The following is a 23,070-nucleotide window of genomic DNA, read 5'->3' as shown; positions in this document are numbered from 1 at the left end:
TGACGAGTCATGTGACGCTGAAATACTAGAAGCTGTTGTCTCAGCTTGTTTCCTTACTCAGCTCTGATTCTTCACACTGGACTGTCTGTCTCCCTGAGGAAGGTAACAAACTGCTGTTTACTGCGAAATATGTAACGCTTACTAGCTAAAATACTAAACTGCTGTAGTAATAGTAGGATGTAATAGCGACACTATGATCTTAACAACGCTAAATAGTCAGTTGTGTGTCTAATCCCAAAAACATTGCTGTTGTTTTCAGATTTATTCTCACACATCGGTTTACCTGCTTCTCTCGAAAACGTGCATTGAAGAATTTTTGAGCTCCTCATTTTATTGTCTATCCGTCTAAGTATTTCATGCAAAGATATTTATTCTCACTGTTTGTGTTATTCAACAGGTTATCCAGAATGCTGTCTTCGCTCATAATAGTAGGTCTTCTGGCTTTCGCCTCTAGCAAACCATGTGGTATGTAACATTAAATAAAATAAAAAAACATTTACAAAACAAACAAACAATCTAAATCTAACCATCACCAGTCATTAGAAACAATTGCTGCTCTTACTAAAGCTGAGCTAACTATCATCTTGCAATCTGGGCATTCACAGATTTCACAACATCTATGTCATGGCCTTCATGCTGTTTGTTCGTTGACAAAAGTTGTGTAATTGTCAAAATACCGAGATTTGTAGCATCTATTTGCTTTTAAGTTCTGATGATGAAAAAAAACAATGTTTAGATATTTGGAGCCTTGAAAGAGATTCAAATGATAAAGTCTGCACAGTCTTTATTTCCTCTTGTTGTGACTGCTGATGGTGCAGTTCTTGTTTTGAAATGCTCTGAAAGTTCATGTTGATGTCAGTGAGTGTGAAAGTACTTTAGACCTGTTATATCAAATATTAACATTTCTTTTTCTTTGGAAATATTCTAATTCAGATACTGAAGGATCTATCAATGAGGTGCTCCTGTCCCTCAACAAGGATCTGCTTCGCTCACTGGAGGGGCTGGAAACACTCCCCAATCCCAGCGTGCACCTGGCGTTGCGGCTTTCTAACTACCACAACCTTGTCAAGGAGACTGAACACCTGAATAAATTGAAAACTCATGTGCACAATGACATAGAAAAGTAATGAAGTAGTTACAAATACACTAATAATTAATAATATTATTTAGATCATGCCGTGTTTGTGCATTCTCATCTGACGCTTGGCCTCCTGTGTCCTTCTCAGCGGTCTCGATAACAACCAGCCTGTGACTGGCCTCTTGGCCCTATATGCTCTGGCTTTGAAATCCTCCTGCTTCGACCTCAACACAGTCACCTTTTCCGTCAGTGAGACAACGGAGACGCTGCTAACACACCTGAAGAAGCAGATGGAACAAGAAAAGGATAACATTGGCTGTAAGTTTCCTTTGACCTTTAGTAGGCCGATGTCATCATAAAAAGTGTGTATACAGTTTAACATTGCACCATGATCTCTTGCATCTCAGTGTAACCTAAGATCATGTGTAGGTTGTACTTTATATTTCAGTTTTGATGCAATCAGTCAGACCCATCTGTCAATTAATTGATGTCTTGAACATTATTGCAAAGTCTGCTTTAAAAATAATTTGGTTTCTTTCCACAGTCAGCCACCGCCCTTTGACCAACTATTACCAGTATTCTCTGGGTGTGCTTGCTCTTTGTGCAAGTGGTGTCCGGGTCAACAACCATGTCAGCAACAAGCTCATCAAGGCAGTGGAACATGAACACTTCAGACATGGCAACTCTGAGAGTATTGGTGAGTGAATACTAAATGTTTTCTTTTATAGATAATATATTAATAATGTGCAGAAGGAAATAGACAGGCAGTGAGACATCTCAAATCTAATGCTAAAAATGCTAAAGAAATTTCCTTATACATCTATGGTTATATAACAACACACCATTTTTGGATATTTAACTGTAGCCCAAAAATTAGATGATTAAATTATTTCAGGTTTGACGCACACACACACGTTATGTTTTTATGAAAATTGGCTGTGTACGAGCAAATGTTCACTGCAAACTTTCTACGATAGTGTGAGATAGTATGATGGATAAGATCTGTACTTTTTTATTATTCATTTGTAGTCATGTTGAAATACACTTACCCTTTTTCGTGTGTCATCTTTTATAAATTTGACAGAGGTGAAGTTCTGCAGCCTTGTAGTCTTTCTTTATAACAGGCAGCTCAGTTACTTGTGCTTCAAATGAAACTCTCCTAATGTTTGCGAAATATGCACATGCGTATCATACTTTATCTCCCTAGATACCTATGCCATGGCTGGAATGGCGCTCCAGTGTGTGAAGGATGCTGGATCTCAGGTGCACAATGCTGCTGAGCTTGACGGTGCCCTTAGCAAAATCAAGCAGAAACTGTTGGCTGCTCGCAGGACCGACGGCCATATTGGCAATGAGTTCAGCACAGGTCTTGCAGTTCAAGTGAGGATCTTTTTCCTTTTTTTTCATTGTCTCTTTAAGTTGTTTGGAACAAAATCTTTACAGATGTAACATACTTTTTTTATTGCATTCAAGGCCTTATTAGCAATGGGCAGCCAAGTTGCAGAGTGTGCTGCCTCAATGGAGGCCATGAGGACTGATGCCAGAAGAAACATATACCACAACCCTATGGCCATTTCTCAGGTGCTGCCAGCTCTCCAGCAGAAATCCTACCTGGCAGTGAAGAACAAGGAGTGTCTCAACGAGGACAGTATGTGCAGCACTACCTCTACACTGTGTGGTCACTGTATGAATGTGAATGTGAAAGGGTGAATGCAACATACAGTGTAAAACTCGAACAGAAAAGTGCTATATAAGTGCAAGTCCATTTATCATTTACTGTCATTTTTTTTCTTTCTGTGTTTGTAATTACATGTGCTTTTCCTACAGACACTCTGGTGCTGGAGCCCGTAGATCCTGAGGTGGTTTTACCAAGCGAGAACAAAGTGAGTGTGATGGTGGAAGTGGTGAAGTCCAGCGGGGCAGGAGCTATTTACTCTGTTGATGTGCCAAAGGGCAGCTCTCTATTGGAGGCACTTGAACTTCTCAAAGGGAAAAATGATGGCTTCACGTGAGTCCATACAATGTACCCTTATGCATTTCAGTTTTCTATAGCTTTTGTATTGCGTACATTGAGAATTATTTGATGTTGTTTGGCAGATATGAGACAGAGAGCAGCCTGTGGGGACCTTTCTTAAGTGTGGTGAATGGAGAGCAGGCCAGACAGACGGACCGCAGATATTGGCACCTCTCCTCTGATGGCAATGCCCTCAGTGAGGGTAAGGGAACACACGACTCACTAATAGCACTATCTTCATGTCCTTCATCTGCTGCTTTAATTTAATTTTGTTTAAAAAATGGTGGTTTCCTTTCTCAGGTATCAACGATTTCAAGATACAGGCGTCTCAAAAGATCACCCTCAAAAACACAAGCTACTGAAGTGACTGAAGAAAATAATCAAAACTGTTTTCTAACCCTTTCAGTTTCAACCAGTGATTATACTGTACTTCAATCACATGTGAATCTGTGAATAATGGTCACAGTATTTACATACAATTTCGCTTGTAATTTAGACCTAACCAAATAGACCTGACTGTGAATAATCTAACTAGAATGTGTAAATTGTAAAGCTTTTTTATGATTATTTCTAAATAAAACCTTTCTGGAGGTTTGTGTTTTATGTCACAAACAAAATATGAATTGTTTTGACTTGACTTTGTTATCAAAAGTATGTAGTGTTTGGGTCAAGTGCCAGTGAAAATCCCAACATACAAGCTTGTTTTGTGTTAAAATCAGCCATTATGATAGCTGACATCCTCATGTGCTCAGTTGAAATGTTCTTTGATTCTGGCATCAGAGCAAGATCAGAGATTATAGAGATGAAACTGTGGATTTCTTCAAAGTCACATGATTGTGGACACTATAACTACAAATTTCTCACATTTCCACATGTGTCTAAACAGCAGCCATTCGCACATTACCCCGATTACTGGATACATTTCCTTAAAAGGCTGAGGGTGAAAATGCTTGTAAATGGTGCTAATATGCTTCTTACACACCAACAATAAAGCATCATTGTGATATGTGATCTTGGTTAATAAGTTATCAATGGGTTTGGGCAAATTTTACACACAAACCACATTACGAAGTGATAGAAACACAAAAATTTAATAATTTTGAGTGTTTTTTTCTCCTATGGATCTTATTTCATTAATACATTTACATACTAGACTGTAAAAGCTTCAGAGACTAACAAACAACTGAGCTTGTATGGAAAGAGTCTGGGCAAAGCTAAATTATTTCCAGGATATCTTTTAAAAGTTTGTTTATTGTCACCATCTCACACAAATAGCTATGTATTTATAACAGACAGTATGCACAACATTACATCTCAATCTGTGTATGAATTTGTCGTTTGGCAGAAGGATTTTATTGTGAAAGGAAAGAAGTCGTGAACCGGAAGTGCTTTTTGTTGCGCCTGTTGTATCCTTGAGCGCGCCGCTATCCCATCTCTTAACTTACACTAAATACTTAACTTACCAACAACGAAAAACCGAAACACTAAAGTGTGAATTGCACACGAGCGTTTTATCTATTCTAACGCTGTCTACAAACACTGAAGGGCGTGTTTTGTTTTTTTCTTCACTTTAAATGGATAATCCCTCCTGACCAACATGCCTGTTCCGTCGTGGAGAGGATGAGCTAGCTGCCATGAGGGTAACTCTGCGGTAATGTCAAATTTCTAAGCTTCCCATTTACATAAACGAGCACCAGGAGGTATGCGGATACTGATGTGACAGTCCCAGTGTATACTTGTACTCGCAGCGTATAATGATGGCTGCTCTGTATCTGTACCGAGGCGTCCTGTTCAGCAGAGTTTGCAAATTAAATGCGGCTCATCCACAGTGGAAGACACCAGGCTGCCTTGTACGAGGAGGAAAAGCAGGCATAACACACTCAACGACTAACCTGAGTACTATGACCGGAAAGACGGATAAGATGAGTGAGTCCTCTGCAAGGTGTGGAGCATCGAGTCAAGATGGCAAAACTCGAGTCAAGAGGGTTTCTATTGAAGGCAACATCGGTAAGGACAGGAGAAGTTCATACTTGTACTTATAACTAAGAACAAACGTATTATAAACACGCAGACTTGTGGCTTTGCTGTGTATCTGTTGCTGGTCTGTAAGTTCCTTATGTGATCTCAACTACCAGCTGTTGGAAAGTCGACTTTTGCAAGACTCCTGCAGTCAGCCTGTCCAGACTGGGAGGTGATGGCAGAGCCAGTCAGCAAGTGGCAACACATTGAGGGCGGCGCCTCAAAGGTGAGCAGCACTTCTCCTGATTTCCTGTTCTTTGACAAGAATGAACAAGGGTCAAGTTGACCATCTCTGCTGAATGTGTTTGGACAGGGGGCAGGCAGTGGCACATCCTCCCAGACGACAGTCAGCAACCTGCTGCAGATGATGTACCAGGATCCCCAGCGCTGGTCCTACACGTTTCAGACATATTCATGCATGAGCCGGCTGAGAACGCAGCTGCAGCCTCCTCCAGCTCGTCTGCTCCGCTCAGAGGGAACGCCTGTCCAGGTGTACGAGCGCTCGGTGTACAGTGACAGGTGAGTGATTCACGCCAGGAGAGGAAAGTGAAATCCAAAAGTGTGAGGTGCTGATGGTACCCCACCCAGAGCTGCACCCAAACCAGTCTGTTTATAGTTGGTATGAAATGAATTTATAAACTTCATGTCATGTGCTGTCTAACTCATTGATCAAATGTATTTTCCTTTACTTTGCGTACATAAAATTAAACCTGACACTCTGTTCTTACAGATACATCTTTGCCTTGAACATGTTTGAGTTGGATTGTATCAATCCAACAGAGTGGGCAGTTTACCAGGACTGGCACTCCCTCCTGGTGGAGCAGTTTGGACACCAGGTGGAGCTGGAAGGCATCATCTACCTCAAAGCCTCACCGAAGGTACTTGCATAAAAATATTTCATTAAAACCTAACAACAAAAAAAGAAAAGAAAAAAAAAAAGATCTAAAAAAATACTTTACAGCAGTTGCAACAATTTTTTTACTTTTTTTGTCACTCTTTACATTTTAAAGCACATATTATAGCTTTTTTATTATCGACACATCTGTTATTTCATCAGAAAAGGCAAGGCAAGTTTATCTCTATAGCCCATTTATACAGCTTTTCTCAAAAGGCTTTACATGGCAACATAACAACATCCTCTACCCTTACACACTCACATTGACTGAGGAGAAACTCCCAAGAAAACCTTTAACAGGAAAAATCTGAGAAGGGATCCCTCACCCAGGACAGGCAGATGTGCAATAGATGTTGTGTACAGACAAGAAAACAGTTTACAACATGGAATATGGGAAAACATGGGAATGGTATTGTTCAGTCAAGAGAAAACAATTTAAAGACACTGCAGTGATGTGCTTTCCTCAGAAATGTATGGAGCGTCTGGAGAAAAGAGGAAGAGCAGAGGAGAAGGGAGTGAAACTGGACTATCTGGATAAGCTGCATGTTCAACATGAGAGGTGGCTTGTCGAGAAGAGCACTGAGTGAGTAATAACGAGATCTCATGGGGAGAGTTTGTCCTCCACGGACCCTTTTGTTGTTTTTGTTCAGTGAGCAACCATCAAATATGTTTTTGAATCATACGAACATAAACTTTTAGCACAGCAGTCATGAGGGAGGCTCATTATCTAGGCACTTTTATACTCAGGTGGTTGCTGTTAAAGAAGACCATAGGCTATAGGCTAATAATGAATCATTCAAATGTGATATGTAGCTGTTGTGACCTGGAAATGATCCCACCACCTCAAGTGAAATGTTTAAAATGAAATTAATAACAGCAGCAGTGCGACAGCCGTCATATTAAAGGATGCTCCACTCAGATTTCTGTTTGACTTCCACCATTTTGAATGCCTTTCCTTGCAGCTGTTTGTTGCTCAGCTGTGAACAAATGACAGTCAGCAGTGTGTGGTCTGAGCACTAAGTGTCTAACACAGTTTGTCCCTTTGTTTCCAGAATACATTTTGAGAAGTTAAAACAGATACCTGTGTTACAACTCGATGCCAGTGTGGAGTTTAAGAGTGACCCTAAGGTGCAGGAGCAATTTATTACTAAGGTATGTCTTACTTTTTTGTACTTTGAACGAATAGCTGCTGTACCAGAGTCAACCACATGAGGTCGCTGTCATGTTTGAGCTGCAGTGTCTTGGCTGCACAGTCTTTTCATTTAATGGGAACTCATAGGGCTGTTTGTTTTCTGATGTGATGTGTTTCATGTTTGTGATCCTAAAGTACCTTTTCATACACAGGTGAGGGAGTTCTTCAATACTTTGTGAGAGGCCCATCATCATCTTACCTCATTCACTCACGAGTGTGAACTGACATAATAGATACATACTGTATGTAAAGGAAATAGAAAGTGACATAAAACACCTCTCTTTTTGATAAGCTGCTGCCTCAACAGAGCCGACCTGAAACACACACATGAAGTTCTGTTTGTATACAAAAGTTCTTTGAATGATACTTTTAGATTTCATAGTTTACATTTTACACATCATTCAACTTTTTGTTGTTTGCTTATTTATTGGTTAGTTTAGAAGTTCACAGCCGGTGATAAAAAAAAGAAATGTACCTGTTTAACTGTTTATTCCACTTGAAACCCTGATAACTGTATCCCACTGACTAAAACACAGATCATTGAAGTGGTTTTAGAGCTTGTGTATGTATATTTTACACTGTTTACTGAACATCACACAGTTGTTTTCATGGTACTGTATGTATCACACATTCCTCACAAGAAAAAGCAAACAAAGAAGTTACTGTACTTATTTTTAAATGATAAATAAAAGTGTGTTCCTTTTTAATATTTTGTCATGTTTTATTTTCAAAGATTTGTGAACATTACTATTACTTGTGCCACTTTGACAAAGCAGAGGGGGTGCCAATGGCTCTAAGTGTTATTTGTTAATGTTTTTTTACATGTTAAAGGGATTAGGCTCCTAAATGAATATAAAAGGCCATATAGTTTGACAGGACAATGACCTTGGCTAAATGTTTTCTTTTCTGTCCTGACCCTCTGATGTGCTCTGATGATCAGAGGGGTAGTTGAGATGCCTGGAGTGGTCAGGGGTCATCAAAGGGCAGCTGTCCACTATAAAGGGGCCTGTCTGGAGCTCTGACTGCACACAGCATCATTTCAGCCCGAGACCAGCTGGAGGAAGGAAGGAGATCTTTGCCTCTCTGTGTAGGTTTTGTGACTTTCAGCTGAAATGGAAGCCAGAGTGTTGACAGTTTTCTGTGCGCTCCTCTTCCTCCCCGACACCATCGGCTTTGTTTCGTCCACCCTGAGACTCGGACATCACGCGCGTCTCGAGACAAGTTTAGCATTCAGAAATCTCTCAGTCAGTCATCGCAGCAGATACCCTCTGTACATGATGCAGCTTTATCGCTCCTTCAGGACTGCTGATTTCTCCTCGTCAGTAGCTGTCAACACTGTCGTTACGCAAGGTGCCAACTGGCCAGCGCACAGTTCTGACTCTGTCCTGAGTCTGATGGCCAAAGGTGAGTTAACTCTTCATTATATTTTACTCCCTTTTTTTCCTAAAAATGCTTATATGCACCACTGGTTATACTGTATAACATATCTCGCATGCTGTGTGGTTAGTTTCTCCTGTGGTTGTTCTCCTCTCCAGCAGCTCTCTGGTTGGTGCATTATCTGTGTTATCAGACACTCCCTCTTTACAACCCAGCAAGTGTCAGAATGCTTATTCCACTTTAAAGGGCTTTCTCTGTTTTATGTGAGAGGGTGTGTATATTAGCCCTCAGACGTCCTTGCACAGGGGGGTTCAATACACATCCTGCTCTGTTCACCCTCCAACTACAGTGTTTTGACATTTGTCCAGGGGATCTGGTTTGCCCAGAATCAACCAGACTGCTGCTGACTGTTGAGTGTGAATTTGAGTTCTCATTCTCATGTCTTTCCAGGTTGCCATCAAGTGGGTGACAGATGGACAGTCACGTTTGACATGTCGACCATCTCCACCGGCGACCTTGTCCAGTTGGCAGAACTTCGGATCGGGCTGCCAGCTTTCTCTGCCTCCAAGCGTGCCACTGTGGATTTGTATCACTCCAGAAAGCAGAGCTGTGACCAAGGCAGCGCCTCATGCCAGGATGAGCACCTTTTCCTGGGAAGCTTCATCACATCCCCCGGCAGCACAAAGTCTTCCTGGAAGGTTTTTAACGTGACTGCTCTGCTGAAGTACTGGCTGTACCAGGGAGACAGAGTGTCGATGCAGGAGGCCTCAGGAGAAGCTGACACGGAGAGTGGGAGCGGTGCTGGGGAGGAGGAGGGGGAGATAACTGGCGGGTCCCTCTTCAAGCATTTAGGATTGAGGCGAAGAAGAGTACACCATCCAACAGTGAACCGTGTTATGATGGTTGTCTTCTCCAAACATAATCTGCCTCAGGAAGGACAGTCATCTTACAGTCTCATTCATACTGTGGAGAACTCCAAGTATGTGACCATGGACAGAGTCAGCAGAGACGGTCAAAGTCGACGCCACAAAAGGAACCGAATGGAGAGGGTGAGAGTGGCTGCTGCAGGAGCTGCACCTACGGCCACACCAGCAGCAGCAGCAGCAGCAGCAGCAGCAGCAGAGCCGGTCCAGAGGCCACTGTGTCGGAAGGTCGACATGTGGGTGGACTTTGACCACATCGGCTGGGATGAGTGGATTGTGCATCCGAAGCGCTTTAATGCATATCGATGTGAGGGAGAGTGTCCCACGCCACTGGATGAGTCCTTCCATCCCACCAACCATGCATACATGCAGGTGAGCTGACAACTCAAATTTCACTGCTATGTAGCCTATATAGCCTTGTACAGTCAAGTTTTTTCTGACGTTGCTGTTATGTTTATATGAATTATTCATCTGTATTTCAGAGCCTCTTGCGTCATCACCATCCAGAAAGAGGGACCTGTCCGTCCTGTGTACCGACTCGCCTCAGTCCACTCTCCATGCTGTACTACGAGAACGATGACTTGGCCGTGCGACACCACGAGGACATGATTGTTGAAGAGTGTGGCTGTCACTGAAGGCCCACCCATCACTGGCTTCACCACAGTGAAGAGACAGAGAACTATTGACAGAGCAAGACCTTGAACTTTTATTTAGCTGCATTCATATAAATGTTCATTTTGAAATGTTTAAGAGAGAGTTCCCAGTCACAGACGTTTAAAACAAATAATGACAAAAATATAAAAAAGTATATTCATCCATACTGGGTGGTACACAATAGATATTCTATCATTAGTATGGACTGAGCTGCATTATTAAAGTGTCATTTGAAAAAAATCTATTTATATGTTATCATGTATATTTTGTACATAAAATATGTGAAATAAATTAAAACGTTTTATTTTAACAAGTGTGTGGTGATTTATGTACATTCCAACTCTCAGCTATTGTGGATATAGTATAGTATAGATTTGAATATTTGGTACTTTGATATTCATTTTAAATTAATTGGTGAATCATATATGTACAGTATACTTACATTCAGAAGTTTCAGACCAGACCCATTTTACCAGTTTCCACTGAAATTTAAGCTGTTCTAGTCTAGTGAATATTGTTAAATGGCACAAAGCTAAGTGGTAAACTACCAATTATAGTAGGTAGAGGGGGGGAAATGGGTTATATTTTCAGTGATATTTTCCCTTTAACACTTTCCTGCACCAGTGGAAGTAAATGAAGCCTTGAAAGCCAGTGCAAACAACTACAAGTGCCCCAGCTTTGCTGACTCACAAATCCTGTTTGCACACCCACTGGTGTATTATTAGAACAACACTGTACTGCAGGAAGTGGCCCAGTATACTACTGTCAGAATGGTGAGGGAAAATAACGAAAGAAAAAGAAGTCAGAGTTCATCCCACAGAGAGAAATTATGATATGAAACTACATGGTGGTTTCCCATGATGGAAGAATACAGAAGTTGAAAGCAACAAGTGCAACACATTTGTTGGGACTTATGCAACAGTCTTGGGAGAAACCTGAACATTTTTTTTTATTTTGTAGGCTATTTAACCTTTATTTATACAGTTAATCTCAAGAGTACGGTGGCCTGGAGGTGCAAATCAACATTACAAAACATAAAACACTTTTACAAATTCTGAAACAAATTTACATTTCAGAAAACAAAACTACAAGTCTAAAAACAAAGTTACATTTCAGAAAACAAATTTACATTTCAGAAAACAAAATTACATTTTAGAAAACAAAATTACATCTCAGAAAACACATTTACAAGTTGCAAAACAAAATTACAATTCAGAAAACAAATTTACAAGATGCAAAACAAAATTACATTTCAGAAAAAAAAAATTACAAGTTGTAAAACAAAATTACATTTCAGAAAACAAATTTACAAATTGCAAAACAAATTTACATTTCAGAAAACAAAATGACAAATAACATAACACTTTTACAAAGACCAAAACACTTTTACAATATCTGAAACAAATTTACATTTCAGAAAACAAATTTACAAGACACCAAACACTTTTACAAACACCAAGACACATTTACAAGTGGCAAAACACTTTGACAAACTGCAGAAACAAATTTACAAAAAGGCCAACATCAACCGGAAAGGGAATGTACCAACCCCGGGGTTGACCCGGAAGTGAACGAGGAGCGGTCATGACGAGTTCTCGTCGTCAATGGAGAAGCTAACGGAGATGATGTCATGACCGCTCCTCGTTCACTTCCGGGTCAACCCCGGGGTTGGTACATTCCCTTTCCGGTTGATGTTGGCCTTTTTGTAAATTTGTTTCTGCAGTTTGTCAAAGTGTTTTGCCACTTGTAAATGTGTCTTGGTGTTTGTAAAAGTGTTTGGTGTCTTGTAAATTTGTTTTCTGAAATGTAAATTTGTTTCAGATATTGTAAAAGTGTTTTGGTCTTTGTAAAAGTGTTATGTTATTTGTCATTTTGTTTTCTGAAATGTAAATTTGTTTTGCAATCTGTAAATTTGTTTTCTGAAATGTAATTTTGTTTTACAACTTGTAATTTTTTTTTCTGAAATGTAATTTTGTTTTGCATCTTGTAAATTTGTTTTCTGAATTGTAATTTTGTTTTGCAACTTGTAAATGTGTTTTCTGAGATGTAATTTTGTTTTCTAAAATGTAATTTTGTTTTCTGAAATGTAAATTTGTTTTCTGAAATGTAACTTTGTTTTAAGACTTGTAGTTTTGTTTTCTGAAATGTAAATTTGTTTCAGAATTTGTAAAAGTGTTTTATGTTTTGTAATGTTGATTTGCACCTCCAGGCCACCGTACAAGAGAGACCTGTTTCAGACGGACATAATACAACAGCAATTAGTTACAGTGGACAGACAATACAATACATATAACACACTTGATTTTCCCTGCAGGAAGAAAAAAGAGTCTCCATGATCCAAAAAGAGAGAACGAGAGAAAAGTAAAGTCCCCATGATCCACTCTCATTCTCTCCTTTATAATCTTTATTATTTGTTTAATTTGAGAGTAATTTCAGTATAGCATCAGGAAAATTTGAGGTGTTCTAAAACCTTAGTTTTCGAGATTTGCTGATTCAGATGATTCAGCAAAAGGATTTCAATGCTTTTAGTGTAACTTTAAATGTAAAGGTATTTATTTGCTTCTGACCTTCATGGCTAGAACTTGCTTACATACATTATTTCATAATCTGCTTTTGTCTTGGAAGATTAACAGGATTTCAGAGAGTTCACATCAGTATGAGGTATATTTCACTTTTTTCCATTACTTCACAATTTCCATTAAATTATTCATAAGTAGAAGCTATTGTACAGAATGAAATTCAAACACCTTGTTATACAGAATCCTTCTGGATTAACAAAAACACTTCTCAGAGTTTTAACCTGCTCGTAGATACTCATTTACATCTTAATCCCACTTGTCTTCTCTGACTCCAACAAACAGTTTAGTGTATTTGCTTTCCTCACCTCCAATCCACATCTTTGGTTCCATTACAGTACACACATCATCAGAGGTCATTAGCTCCGCTCTGGTCAGGCTTCTTTTGTTGATTGTGATCAAACAAGCACGCCAACTCCAAAAGTATACGGACGGATGGATCAATAGGGGAGACAAAAAAAAGCAGTAGCACTTGTTTATTTTAGGGAGGTGGGGTGGGGTTGGGTGGCAGGAAGCAGAGGTGACAAGGGGAATTAGACCCCAAACAAACAGAGAGCAGTCTGAGGGAATGGAGAGAGTCAACGTCTGGATGCTGAGGCTACTGTGGAGGAAGGACAGGGTGGACTGGAACTGCTCATCTGAAACTGTTCAATCCACAACGAAAGACAAGGCAAGACCAGACAGAGTTCACTCAGTTTCTTTTCCTAAAAAGACCAGGCTGGCCATGATGCCTTTAAGTTCTCCACCACTTCAAGACTTACACATCACAATGAGTGTTTTAATGTTTAATTAAACAAGTGCTGCTGTCTGTTGTTACAGGTTTAGTTACAGTGACTCAAGACTGGAAGTATATGGAAAATTTGGACACATGTTTTCTGTGCCTCAGCACACTGAGTCTGAACTAGAAATGGATAAGTCATTAGAGGTGCAAGTCTTAGCTTAATTTGTAGTTTTTCAGTAATACTTTAAGCACTGAGAGGGAAATAATGGCAATGGTAATCAACAGAATGGGCAAGAGGCCATTCAAGATATTATAATAAAAGCTTGGTGTCACCAATGCCAAAGCACGTCAGCTCCTATCCTAAACAAACACAACCCTACTGGTCAGACAGTTGCATTTACTCACACTACCAGGAAGTATTGCAAAAAATAAAAAATAAAACAATAATCAAAAAACCGCTGTTATAAAAGGCTCTGCCATGGACGTCTGGTTTTATATGACTCCACCTGGCCTTGGGACCATTTTACACTTTACTGTACAACTCTACAACGTGGTTGGGTTGGGAGAGCTAAAGCCTCTTGCAGCAAGCATCTGTGAAAGGCAGGGACACGCCCTGGACAGGTCACTAGTCCATTTAGTCTCGAATCCATCCAGTGCTGTCAGAACGTCATTCAGTGCTAAAAATATGAATCAGGGTGGGATGTCCATTTTATGCAGCTCTTTAAAAGCTTGTAATAAAATGTCTTCAAAGGGAAAGTCTAGTAAACTACTTCAGAATGAACTTTGAAAAACAGGCACAGTAAATCAACACAAGTGGAAATGGAAATGTTGAATGGGAAAAAAAGGAGGGAGTTTCTCCCAGCTATGTTGACTTGTATATTGACCTCTCTTTATACAGTCCACTGACCGAGGTTATCAGTGATCTCCCAGAGGAATTCCTGATACGATTTGTGACGAATCAGTGGAACGCGGGCAGTGCTACAGGGTGTAAAACTAGATGTCCAAATCAAGAATTATCCTTTTATTTCAGTGTTTTTTTTTAAGCTTTAAACTTACTTTAAATTTTGAAGAGGAATTATTTGTCAGTTTAGTTTTCATGTTATTGTTGAAAGACATTGTGACAGACATAATCTGTTTACTTGCTCATCTAGCTGATGATGCAAGAAGGATGCGTATTCAAAGAAGAGAAAATCAAGACCGTACTTATGTTCGTGGATTGCATTTTTACAATCTACAGACATGAGAACACAATACTCACTAGTAGTGCACAATCAACGCACACAGAAAAACACGACAGAGCGTAGTTGTTTCTTATGGTGTTTGCTTTAATGCTTTTTGTCACCCTACAAACCGTGTGTGAAAATCTGTTTCAAAATTCAAAAATGTATACAACTTCAGGCGAAGTATTGTTTCAGATTTTAAGAGCATGATCAACCATGCATTAAATTATACAGTAACTTTAACATATCAAGGCAATATTTCAAGAAATTTATCAGGAAATGTGTGAAAATAAAAGCTCATCATGTTACAAACCCTCTGGAATGCTTACAAATTCAGAAAATTGGATATTCATACTCGTTATCGTCTCTTGTATTGAGGGATGAGGCTTTGTTGGTGTTCGGTACTTCCCAGTGTTGATTTTGAACATGTAGCTGCTACAGGAAGGCACACTTTGTCACACATAAATCAGGATTAAGTCTTGAGGCAGACAGAAAAGGCTTAGTTACAGATTTGTTCTGGGCAAAACTAGCAAACGTGAGTGACAAAACAGACTTAAACACAAAAAGACACTGTGGACACCGATGGCGCCCCTCCGTCTTCATGGAATGGATGATCGGCAGAGAGGAGGTGCTCCTGAAACTTTCTTCACAGCATCTTGTTGGTAAGTCTGACATCTTCATACTCGTCCCAGCACCACCTAGATGTCCATTTCAAACTGTGCATCATCACCTTAAAGACAAAGAACATATTTCACAAACAGAGCACAGACACATCTGGCGTTGTGCTTAGAAAACAGGATTAAAAAGAGGGAAGTCATCGTCACCTTATGACGCAACCAGATAAATTGCAACAGGAAAAGATGCCTTCAAACTGGTGGCAACAGATTTTAGCAAGACAACTTGCAGAAACAACTCTTAATTTTGCGTGTTTCTTTTAACAGTGTGAAAACTCTCTCAGACAGCGGAATTCAGTGTTGACAATACGTGTATGTGATCTCCACCTATATATATCATCCATCGAAGACATGCTAGCAATGTGATACACATCCTTCATTTCAAATGCCACCCAGTGATGCGTCAGAAGAATTAACGTACCAGTGGTGTTGCTGTCAGGTGCAGAGATGTTGTTGTTGTTCAGTAGTTCTCCATTACGGGCTTTCTCAGTGGTGTCTTTGGAGGGTGGGCTGGTCACCCCAGGAATGTTGGGCAGACCTCGTGGAGGAGTCTTGGCCACCGGAGAGCTGCGACAGTTCAGCAGGAACTTTCGGTCATAGATGATCCTGGTACCTTGTGTTTGAAAAGTGAAAGGTTGATCATCAGAGATCGAGCGCTACGTTCACTCAAAACACAGTGGCATCTGCTGCTTCATTCATCATAAATATGCAGGCAAGCAGCTCAAACCATTTATTTTTGTTTGACACTTCTCACCATTATTTTGCTGATACATTAACTAAGGGCTGCAGCTAATCAGGAAATCAATCTACTGTCTATGTATTTGATTAATCAGGTTAATGTTTACTGAAAAATATCCAAGGTAAAACACAAAAACATTTCTGAGGAATGACTGCTGCAGCTCTACACTCATATATACGTGTATTTTCTCACAAATCCTGCCCTAAGATCCTTTAAATAACAAAAAAAAGCTTGCAGAAAAAAGAGAGTGTTTTCCCCTCCACCGTTACACTGTGAAGGCTGTATCAACACATTTAAACCCAACTGTTGACGGCACTGATGAAAGTAATTCTATAAAGATAATTCAAACTGGATGGATCTCTTTGGATCAGAAAACCAGCCACATACCACTTATGAGAAAGATTTGACTGTTTATTCCGTTTGGTTGCCTGAATGGGTGCCACCGCCAAATATGTCTGTAGTTAAACCTGATTGCCTGTTTTAATCTTATTTGATAATTCATGAATGTGTTTTACACATTTTCACACTCACATTTTTGCAAACTTGTTTTTCTGATAAAATATTTCACTGTTTGTGTAACTCCAACTCTTTTGAGACTGCACAGCAATTCAGTGACCTCACACTAGAAAGAGCCAATCACAGCCTCGGCTGCCGGTGACGTAGCCGTGAGCAGTAGCAGAGAGTCGCTGCCGTCCCAAGATCAGCTGAGGGAGGCAGCTCTCAATCAGAGCCGACCCCTTCAGAGTGAGACGAACACACGCCACTCACAACAACAAGCCTTTGGTCACATTTACTTCGCTGCCTCCGAGTCAGAAACACTTTGTCTCCTCCTGTCTGTCCAAACAAACAAACAAACAAACATGTGTTAGCCGCCGTTAGCAGTTAGCTGAGGCGGGGCCAGCGGCTGCTCGTGCTGCACGGTGGCGTTGGTTTGACAGGAGCAGCAGCAGACCTCATGGTGCTAGCCCGAGCTGCGCCTGCACTCACCGACAATGCAGCCGTTTAGCGGATATGAGTACAAGTGACCGTGCGTAACACCCTCGACGCATGCAAGTACACAAACAAACACACACACACACACACACACACAAAAACAAATAAAGCAGAGCAGTAGGCTACGCACCCCCCGGGGTCGTGCTGAACAGGGTGCCTCCGGGTGTAATGGAGTAGTCATGGGGCATGTGCTCCGCGTCGTTGACAGTCACCCTCCTGGTCGACGGGATGGCCTTGGCAGTGGTCTTCTGGCAGTCTGTGGACATCTTCTCTGAACTATAACAAACTAAAACTAGCTAACTAAATAACAGCAAACAGGCAGAGCGTCCAAAAAACTAAACAAACTAAACAAAGCCACACCGTGTCTGCCTCAGTTACTGCTTTGGCTCAACAGAATGGCTACTTTCGGACAAAGAAAAAATAAATACCTCTTTTTCATAAGTGCAAATAATGAAAGGTAGTATCTAACATTACAACACGCAGTCTCGCACACAGAGTGTCCAGGTTCTTTGTTAAAAGGACCTGAGCACACGTTGCCTCACTCACCCTCAACATGCAAACAAAACAACACAGACAGACAGGAGGCTGCAGGCTGCAGGGGTAAATGCTCCCGACGTGGACAAAGTAGACTTATTCCGCCCCCTACTGGCAAATGATGGCTGTGCAATGGCTAGACAGTTCAATGCTCTGCCTACCTTAATCTTCACTTCAAAACTTGTCTGCAAAAGTAGGCTATAGGCCTATTTAATAGCTACATGTCATTTACAAACTGTTAGACTAAACAAAAACAAAAAGCTAAAGGGTCAATTCCAACATTATTTGCATTAAATGAATGCTGAAAATGGATATGGATATTATTATTATTTACCATGTTCCACAGTCTAGCCACAAATATATATCCATTTGGTTATTCTAATGTCTTCATGATGTTAAATGCATAATTTGCAGGTGTTCTGAGGAAAAGTGGGGTTTCTGAGCAGTTCAGCATGTCGATAAGATTTGGTTTGTTTGATCACCTGTAGTAGGGGTGCACGTGTCTCACACAAAAGTATACACACTATACACAAAGACATTTCATTTCTTTATTAATTTTGTAAATGTTGAGCTGGTGTACAGGATAAATTGTCAATAGATGTCCTCGGATTTGATTGGATTAAAAGGCTTTTACATGTATATTTTAAATTCATGTTTGACTCTCCATAACAATAAAAAAAGCAAACGAAACAGGTTAAAATACCCACAAGACCCCTATTTATCCCCAGGTTGCAGGCATTACCCAGAACTCAACAGTCTCTTGGTAGCTACAGCTGTATGATGCTAAAAGTACATCCATAACATAACTAGAATCCCAGTTGACAAGTAAGGGTGCATAGCATTCTAAGTAAATATATATATATATTTTTTCATATATTTCATATATATATATATAGCCTTTTATGTTAAAAACATTTTCTGTGCATGTGCGCAGTTGCATTCCTTAGTATTGAGTAATATGCTATTGCGTTAATAATGTCTTCAATCCATTCTAAAGGAATATACATGTGTTCTCTAGTTTTTGCAACAGTTAATATTTTTGCATGAACTTGGTGCATGGCATCGTTTCAGTCGTCCCTCAGTGCAGGGCTTTCCATCGTTCATTTTTTTTTTTTTTTTTGATGTAACCCTCCTCCCTCTGCTTGCACTCATTGAAACTCCTCTCAAACTGCTTTCAAACTGTCACCACGTGGAAGCCTTAGAACTGGCTCAGTCTTATATTTGGTAAGGGGGCAGAAATAGATCAGGGGTGGGCTGTGTTGAGGAAAAATGCTTGTCATCTTGAAAGACTGGCCATCAAAGCCACCGAGCCTCCCCACAACTCCACAGAACTTCGAAGTGCCCCCTGCCGCCCCCGTTGTCTTTTCATCAGACCCCCCTGCGCCCCCTGCTCTAACCCTGACATCAGCAGTGGATTAATAAAATAGCCACTGCTTCAGAAACCAACACAAGCATAATTATGAGCCCTTACAGAGCAAACGTATGCTATGACATAAGGGGTATTACACAATTACACTGCTGTGCAGTTTTTATTGACATCTAACTTTTTGTGGTCATTAAAAAAGATAATAAAATAGAAATAATATCTGATGAAGGGATATTTATCACAATGTCAAAAACCCATTTGAGGCTTCTCTCTTTAAATCTCTCCTCTAACATGGTTTGTATATGTTCATGATGAAATGAAAGTGAAGACATATGTTTGATGATCAACAGGAGATATTGAGTGAATCCACTATTGGCTACTAAAGTACAGAGCTGACACAGATGACTACTTTATAACAAGACTTATAGTATACCAAGACTTTACATTCATCATCTCTGGCTGTGAAGCCATACTAAACACTTATTGATGGGTGCTTATTGCAACGTTTTTGTGACTGATAATCTTGTCTGATGTCTAATGAAATGTTTGAAAGAGATGCATGTAGGTGATTGATATCATGTGCCATGGTGTGCTTATTGAGGTAAATCAACTTTAAAAATAAAAGTGAATTAGTATTACACGCATAATCTGAGAGCTGCTGCTCTTTGTCCATTTGCAATATTACTTCCTGTGATATTATCACAACTTTGACATGTCCCAATATCCAGGACTGAATATGTGATATTAAAATATCACATTCACACACACACACACACACACACACGCACACGCACACACACACGCAACCAATAGGATTTCTTTCAAGGTGCACATGAATGTTATTAAGGTTTAAAAACTATGACTGAACACACCTACATTCCCTGATGAGTGTAACAAAACAAACACTTTGCTTCAGTGGGATGGCTGGTATTAAGTCATACCAAATATTTTCCCAATCATAGAGTAAAATGTAAACTTAATAATTTTCTTTTCTAAAGAGGCAAAGTGAAAAAATAATAATGTGGGATGCTAATGTACTGACATCATTTTTGAGTGTGGTGAGGAATGGCCTAAAGCTGTTACTTACGGATCGAAAACTGGAAGAACATGAGCTATGATCCTAAAATGTCTCTCTCTCTCTCTTTCTCTCTCTCTATATATCTATCTCTCACACACACACAAGCAAACACACTCAAACAAACAATCCTCTCCTTTTATAAGCAGTTATTGCTTCTTCTGAAGTACAGTTAAGACAGTAAATCATAGGGGGAAAAAAGACGGAACACAAAATAAAGGAGTGACACAAGAGACGGGAAGGGTCAGGCTCACAGTTGCGGGTCAGTATTACAGTTTCTCATCACAGTGATTGGTGACTGACTGTCTTTGCTACACTCCGAAGAATGACCAAGGAGACAAACATCAAAGCTCAACACATCCCTCGACACGACACTCTCAGCTGACTCTTTCACCCAGTCAAACCAGTGCTACATTGTTATCAGCATTTCAACAACTTCACTCTCATCACGTGACATCGTCTGGTGGTGGTGAGATGGTCTATAAGTGCACCTAATGGGTGTTGGTGTCAGATACTGCATGATGAGGTCAAAGAGACACTGCTACTAGCTGAAGGTGGGATCCTGCCCCCTGCTGGAGGTTGGACAGGACTGCTACATCTATTCTGAGAGGCTGACTGGAAGGGTAGGGCTGGAGGTGGGTGTGGGGGCAATAAGGGCAAGATTGAGGGTGAAGAGAGGTATTGGGATTTTGGCTCAGACAGATATCCGATAAACACAGACCTCACAAAGATACGGTACATTGGGGACAAGAAAAAGGCAGAGGAGTGGGATGGTATAGGTTAATCTTTCATGATAATCTGTCCCTCATCATATATCTCACTGTCACCCTCTTCGCAAGGCAAACCACTCTGAGGGAAGGTCGGGGAGGCAGGTCCAGTGCAGAAACCTGCCTCCCAAAGCTCAAAAAACCCACAGTAGGTGACTCACATTATGTCTTCCCGCTACAGTTTGACATGTCAAAAAGCAAAGGGTGAAATCACATGAAAAGCACAATGAAACAAACAGCCTGACACACAAAAATCCGACGTTCAAAACAGGCAGAGCGACACAACATTTGTATGTTCTTGTACCCACAAAGATCTCAGGATATATAGAATAATATATAGAGGTTCAGACCAAACGAACCAAACAAGAAAAACAGGAAGGAATTTCTTATGTACCTGAAACAGCAGCATCAGTGGCATCGCATAGGGATCTTATAACATAAACAACACACGTAACACACAGTCACGTAGAGCATTTTAGTGCATACGATTTTATGTACAACACCGATATCATTGGGTGATAATTGTAGCTTTACTGGACTCTGAGAGCACTGGGACAGGTTTAAAACTAGTTTGTGATGCTCTTAGCTGGAAGAGTGTTGCAGGTGGGAGGGGGAGTAACTTGTTGCCTAGAGATTATGTAATTCTCATTATTTTAATCTCCCTTTTTCTTAAGATTAACTGATAAATTTTTCCCTGTTGGTTTAAAAAACGGGCCAGTGATGGACCATACCCTACATTGCATGCCTGTCCCATGTAGTTGTCTCCTCCCCATCCCTCCCCGCCCTTTTACCCACCCTTGTTTTCCCTCAGTATTTGTAATTAAAGACAGGCCATGCGGCAGCAGTCACTCATGCTGATACAGATAACAGGAAGCACGTTTTGGTTGCTAGTTTTTTTTTTTTTGTTTGTGTTTGGTTTTTGTTTTATACGAAATCATGCTTCTAGCCTAGTAGTAGATTTTTTTTCTCCACGGTTTCTTTAAAAAAAAGAAAAAAAGAAAAAAAGGTAATAAAAACTACAAGTAAATCCATATCCATCTCTTCAGGTGCGTGCTGATAGACGGCATAGCCGCTGTGGTGTCTGTTGCCATTCATTTCTGTCTGTCTGCCTTTTTTTTATGTGTTGTTCCTCCTGTCAGCTGCTGCTGGTCATGTGTCCATGTAGGATGGTTTTGGTGAAGGGGTTGAATCCTGCGGAGAACTCTGCAAAGAGAGGGAAACACGCTGATTCAGGACAGGCCACACATTTGTCTTGCTATTGTACAACAGAGCAGAGCAAAACCTCATAAATAATGTTCACAGCAGGTGGCATGCAAGCTGCAGTAAGTCAGTGACGACTGTGAGTATATTTGAATCTCAGAAAAAAATAGCCTTGGCTACAGTGTTCATCTTTAAATTGACCATATGTTGATCCTAATATAACACCCACATTCTTTTCTTATTTTACTCAGTTATTCTAAAACTACAAAAGAGCACATTAGTTCTGCGAAAGCTTTCAAGCAAAAATGGTTGGCAAAAGTGGTTTAACATTCAGTCGTGAGGTACTTGAAATATCAGTAATTGCAGGAATGTCATGGCCTTTACGTTAGAAAGGGCAAGTCACACACACACACACACACACACACACACACACACACACACACACACACACACACACACACACACACACACACACACACACACACACACACACACACACACACACCACAGTGACTCCAGATTTCAATTCCCTGGACAAATGGCTTTGCAGCTTTGACCTTGAGAGCTCTCACTTTACAAGCTCCTTCTTGGTTGGTTGTTTTGCTCAGTGCACATTGTGCCAACCCTTTTCCAGCTTGTCACAACATGCATGAAGAAAACAAATGACCTGTTAGATTCTACTGCAGTTTTAATGACATATTTGCATCAACAGGCATATGGAATTATATATGTGTTTTACTTCTGAATACACGGTTTGACATTTTGAACTGGATAAATTACTTTAAAAAAAGATAATTTAAAAACTAATTTGAGCAAGCAAATAACAACAACAACAAAAATAATACATTGATTATTCACATATATAACTCCATACATCTGCAATAAACTTATCAAAGTATTGCCTGAAGGCAAGCGGTCTGAAATTCATGTATATATTCAGGTTATGAAAAATAAATATATTTGTAAAAACTGAAGTAAAACTCTCTAAAAAGCATTAAGGACTATGTCAGATCATACTACCTGCAAATTACTGACTGAAACTCACTGTGTAAA

General features: G+C 40.2%; 5 protein-coding genes across 36 annotated transcripts in view; 3 read left to right on the top strand and 2 right to left on the bottom strand.

Moving 5' to 3' along the window:
• Positions 1-55: 55 nt before the first annotated feature.
• tcn2 (transcobalamin II) lies at positions 56-3,711 on the top strand. Its single transcript, XM_085786794.1, has 10 exons — positions 56-100; positions 397-465; positions 934-1,123; positions 1,227-1,396; positions 1,623-1,775; positions 2,286-2,458; positions 2,552-2,726; positions 2,906-3,086; positions 3,176-3,294; positions 3,393-3,711. The coding sequence occupies exons 2-10, from the start codon at positions 408-410 to the stop codon at positions 3,452-3,454; spliced, it is 1,281 nt and encodes a 426-aa protein (XP_085642920.1). The 5' UTR covers positions 56-100; positions 397-407; the 3' UTR covers positions 3,455-3,711.
• Positions 3,712-4,477: 766 nt separating this feature from the next.
• Positions 4,478-7,924, top strand: dguok (deoxyguanosine kinase). The gene is made up of 8 exons (XM_085786800.1): positions 4,478-4,743; positions 4,841-5,099; positions 5,228-5,337; positions 5,425-5,630; positions 5,842-5,989; positions 6,474-6,589; positions 7,059-7,158; positions 7,351-7,924. The coding sequence occupies exons 2-8, from the start codon at positions 4,847-4,849 to the stop codon at positions 7,375-7,377; spliced, it is 960 nt and encodes a 319-aa protein (XP_085642926.1). The 5' UTR covers positions 4,478-4,743; positions 4,841-4,846; the 3' UTR covers positions 7,378-7,924.
• A 126-nt stretch (positions 7,925-8,050) lies between these two features.
• Positions 8,051-10,361, top strand: spaw (southpaw). Its single transcript, XM_085786793.1, has 3 exons — positions 8,051-8,602; positions 9,026-9,870; positions 9,981-10,361. Exons 1-3 carry the CDS (start codon positions 8,311-8,313, stop codon positions 10,131-10,133), a joined length of 1,290 nt encoding a protein of 429 aa, XP_085642919.1. The 5' UTR covers positions 8,051-8,310; the 3' UTR covers positions 10,134-10,361.
• Positions 10,362-14,753: 4,392 nt separating this feature from the next.
• eif4ebp1 (eukaryotic translation initiation factor 4E binding protein 1) lies at positions 14,754-17,652 on the bottom strand. 3 transcript variants are annotated; one of them, XM_085786790.1, is made up of 4 exons: positions 17,504-17,652; positions 17,206-17,375; positions 15,765-15,956; positions 14,754-15,399 (listed from the first exon to the last, which is right to left on the bottom strand). In XM_085786790.1, the coding sequence occupies exons 2-4, from the start codon at positions 17,339-17,341 to the stop codon at positions 15,368-15,370; spliced, it is 360 nt and encodes a 119-aa protein (XP_085642916.1). In that variant the 5' UTR covers positions 17,342-17,375; positions 17,504-17,652; the 3' UTR covers positions 14,754-15,367. The 3 variants fall into 3 exon arrangements, with proteins under 3 accessions (XP_085642916.1, XP_085642917.1, XP_085642915.1); XM_085786791.1 differs by having other exon boundaries at positions 17,206-17,361; XM_085786789.1 differs by having other exon boundaries at positions 17,206-17,351.
• Positions 17,653-18,143: 491 nt separating this feature from the next.
• Positions 18,144-23,070, bottom strand: part of ank1a (ankyrin 1, erythrocytic a) — a 95,904-nt gene continuing 90,977 nt past the window's right edge. For 18 of the 30 annotated variants that reach the window (XM_085786775.1, XM_085786752.1, XM_085786754.1 and 15 more), the window contains one exon: positions 18,144-22,020. Coding sequence is in view for 5 of the 30 variants with exons in the window: in XM_085786754.1 (XP_085642880.1) it covers positions 21,967-22,020 (54 nt within the window). In the remaining 25 variants the exon portion in view is untranslated. The remainder of the gene's footprint in view (positions 22,021-23,070) is intronic. The other 12 variants (XM_085786780.1, XM_085786753.1, XM_085786781.1 and 9 more) reach the window with 4 other exon arrangements.

This window comes from Trachurus japonicus, chromosome 9, assembly GCF_045865225.1.
Source record: "Trachurus japonicus isolate A0001 chromosome 9, Traja_1.0".
In the NCBI taxonomy this organism is placed as follows: domain Eukaryota; kingdom Metazoa; phylum Chordata; class Actinopteri; order Carangiformes; family Carangidae; genus Trachurus; species Trachurus japonicus.
This window is presented reverse-complemented; position numbering and strand designations above follow the sequence as displayed.